General features: G+C 35.7%; 1 protein-coding gene across 1 annotated transcript; it reads left to right on the top strand.

Moving 5' to 3' along the window:
- Positions 1-2,665, top strand: LOC18586145 (WAT1-related protein At2g39510-like). The gene is made up of 7 exons (XM_007009366.3): positions 1-412; positions 531-593; positions 1,075-1,191; positions 1,281-1,518; positions 1,644-1,805; positions 1,941-2,092; positions 2,212-2,665. The coding sequence occupies exons 1-7, from the start codon at positions 228-230 to the stop codon at positions 2,423-2,425; spliced, it is 1,131 nt and encodes a 376-aa protein (XP_007009428.3). The 5' UTR covers positions 1-227; the 3' UTR covers positions 2,426-2,665.
- Positions 2,666-3,636: the final 971 nt, after the last annotated feature.

Below are 3,636 nucleotides of genomic sequence, written 5' to 3' on the forward strand. Positions count from 1 at the left end.
GGTTTTTCATGTTTTCCGAGAAACATGAGAGAGTTTTTCACTTGCAGTGGTATTTTCTGTTCACTTTAGTGGAGTCCCTAGATTTGTATACAAATGCGTGTTGAGGTTGCAATTTTGTACATGAAAAACACTCAGTATATAAGCAACTCCACATTGTGCTTCATTCTGCACCATAAAGAGTTTTAGGAGAAAGGGAGATATTAAGGAGAGAAGAGAAAGCTTTGTTAATGGCTGGCATTTTTAATCAAGCAAAGCCATTTTTGGCTGTGATCTTTTTGCAGTTTGGGTATGCAGGCATGTCCATAATTGCTAAGTTTGCTTTAAACCAAGGCATGAGCCAACATGTCTTCGTTATGTACCGGCACGCCATTGCCTTTCTAGTCATTGCTCCTTTTGCCATTGTTCTGGATAGGTCTACTTTCTGTCTGTCTCTCTCGCTCACTCTCTTTTAAGTATAATTGAGTTTATGCATCTTTCTAGTTATGCGTGAAGCCTAAGGAACTAACCCTTTTGCTAATTATAACTGACAGGAAAGTGAGGCCAAAAATGACCCTGTCTATCTTTGTTAAGCTATTGTTACTAGGCTTATTGGAGTAAGTAAAAGTTTTACCTTCAATAATCATACCTATCAATTTGCCCTATATTATATGATTCACCAGCTGGATTAATTTGTTGTGCTATGGTTCTATGGTTCTAATTGCTGTATTCTTGAATCTTGTACAGATGTATTTTGTTTTGGTGGGTCTGTGGGTTGGTCATGTCTGTAAATGCAGGTTAATGGCTGGGATATTTTGCTTTTGTTTTTGCACCAGCTGGCTTGGTGGATCTGTATGTGGATTCTGTATGTGTATGCAGGTAGAGGGCTGGGAATTTTTGGGTTATGGCCAGCTGGGGCTGATTTCATGTGTACAGGACAGTGTTAGTTGAGTAAAACAGGGCAAAATCCTTCTGTAAGCACTACAGAGGTGGTCATTTGATTCCTCTGTTCCTAATATTACATATGAATTTTCACAAAAAAAAAAACAAATATATGATTCAATCTATTAATTGGGCAGTATTGACTCTCTTCTCCAGGCCAACAATTGACCAGAACTTATACTTCACTGGCATGAAGTATACTTCAGCAACCTTCACAGCTGCCATGTGCAATGTTCTTCCTGCATTTGCATTTGTGCTGGCCTGGATCTTCAAGTACTTAATTTCTAGTCACCATCATATGTAACTTTGGTATTTCAAGGATGAGTTATGTAGTGGATTAACTCTGTGGAGAATTTTTGCAGACTTGAGAAGGTTCATATAAAAAAACTACATAGCCAGGCAAAGATATTAGGGACCATGGTGACTGTTGGGGGAGCAATGCTGATGACTTTGATTAATGGACCAATGTTGAATTTGCCATGGGCAAATCCAAATAACCAACATGTATTTTCAAGTGCTGCAGCAAAGCAAGATCATATCAAGGGTGCTGTCATGATCGCCGTAGGCTGTTTCTGCTGGGCTGGGTTCATCATTCTACAAGTAAGTTTTTCTCATGAACTCTCAATGAAGACATTTTTGTCATGTGCATTGACATTCATTGTCTCTATTATCTCCATTTAAAGCTTTCCAATCCAATTGACAATGTTTAATGTTTTCTTCTATAGGCAATCACACTAAAATCATACCCTGCTGAGCTCTCCCTGACAGCTTTAATTTGCTTGGTGGGCACCATTGAAGGAAGCATAGTAGCCCTGGCAAGGGAAGCTGGCAATGCTGCAGCCTGGTCCGTGCATTTGGATGTTAAATTCTTGGCAGCAGTTTACGGTGTAAGAAATTCTCTATTCACCAACCATGGGTTCTCAGTATAAGACTCAATGAATAAATAAGATGGTGTTGGGTTAGAAGGCTTTCCGGGTTAGAACTTGACTGTGATTATTTACAACTTTTCTGTCTGCATGCAGGGAGTAGTCTGTTCTGGAGTTGGTTATTATCTTCAAGCAGTGATAATGAAAGCTAGGGGACCTGTTTTTGTGACTGCTTTTAATCCTCTAACCATGGTTATTGTTGCAATTTTGGGCTCTTTTGTTTTATCTGAAGTATTGTACTCAGGAAGGTACATGTCAGTCCCTCTTCTCCTATATACTCCTTAGCATACTGCTATGGAAAATGTTGAAAATCTTCACAATTTTCCAATTATGTGCTAAGCCACAGCACCTTGCTGTAAATTTGTAGGGTCATTGGAGCAATTGTAATTGTCATTGGCCTATATCTGGTTTTGTGGGGTAAGAGCAAGGATCAACCTTCATCAAACCTGGATGTCGATGTGGAACCATCTAGTGATCAGAAAATGACCGCCATGGATGAGACAAAAGTGGGTCCAAATCAAGACTATGTTGTCCTGGATGTAACAAGCAACAGAGTGAACCCTAGTGATGAATCTGTTTGAAGGGAAACCCAATACAAGTATCAAAACAGAAAAACCTGCTGAGAATCTGAGTTTTATCATACATGGAATTAGTTCTATGCAACCTAAACTCCTTTCAAGAATGTGTTCTTTGTTTTTGTCGTTTCTAAAGGGATTGGTTATAGAGATTAAGCTGAACTAAATTATATATCAGGAACAGGAGTCAAAAGCTGAACTAAATTATTGGCAAAGTGTTCATCATAAGATATTGTTGTTGTGTTATTTGACTTCTCAATGTAGAATGATAGCTATCTAATAACTGGCCAAGAGAAAAAAAAGAAAAGAAAAATCAGTAGTCAGAAATACTTAGAAACCTCGTTATTAACACACAAAAAAGGCTATAAATGTGATATCTGAGTCGGGTAGGAAGAGTTGTGGGAGACCTCCTGAATAAGACAAATAAGCCTAAATTGATAGATTTCATATCTTTATTATACCTAATGTTTGATGAGACAGAACACTTCTTGTCGTCAACAAGCACAAAAATTTCATCATTTTTCCCACCACAGTAGTTATTTTGATGACACATGACTTGCCACTTAGTAATAATCTACCAAAAGTTTTAATCTCAGCAGTCACTTGTTCTGAACTTTAGAGGACAAAACAAGACATAAAAATGAGTATTTGATAATGGATAGTATGTAAATGAATATCTGATTCTAGTACATCTCTTTTAAGTAAAATTAAAGTAATTTATAAATAGGTTTGGGTCGGATTTTGTAATGGATTTTTTATGTTATTTTTAATTAAATAAACAAGGTCGAATTTTTAATTGAATTCAAATAACTATGAATATTAGATTTTATGAATGAGGTTGATTACGGATGATATGAGAGTTGTTATGTATTTCTCGATAGTAGTTGATCCCATGGACAATTGAATTTTCTTGTTTTGTTTTGCTTACATGTATAATTAGTCATGAAATCTACATATATGTGATGTTTTACATAATTACCGTAATTGGGTATAATTTATTTTTTTTTAAAAAATACAAATATTTCAAAATTAACAATTATCTTATTTATTACTATTTTTGATTAGGATTCTTAACCTGTGCTGCAATAACGTTCTCAAATTTGTTTTTTAAACAATGAGGGTGATATGAGATTTATGAAATACTAGTAAAAGATGTTACCTTTTTATTATGTTACCTAAAATTCAAAAAATTCTTACATAAAATTATGACTTTTTTA

Source organism: Theobroma cacao, chromosome 10, assembly GCF_053813885.1.
Source record: "Theobroma cacao isolate CCN51 chromosome 10, ASM5381388v1, whole genome shotgun sequence".
In the NCBI taxonomy this organism is placed as follows: Eukaryota; Viridiplantae; Streptophyta; class Magnoliopsida; order Malvales; family Malvaceae; genus Theobroma; species Theobroma cacao.

Excerpts from the sequence above, each read along its gene's own strand:
- LOC18586145 (XM_007009366.3), top strand. The coding sequence starts at position 228 with ATGGCTGGCATTTTTAATCAAGCAAAGCCATTTTTGGCTGTGATCTTT. Across the intron at positions 1,192-1,280 it reads GTGCTGGCCTGGATCTTCAA|ACTTGAGAAGGTTCATATAA; the intron begins GTACTTAATTTC and ends GAATTTTTGCAG. Across the intron at positions 2,093-2,211 it reads GAAGTATTGTACTCAGGAAG|GGTCATTGGAGCAATTGTAA; the intron begins GTACATGTCAGT and ends GTAAATTTGTAG.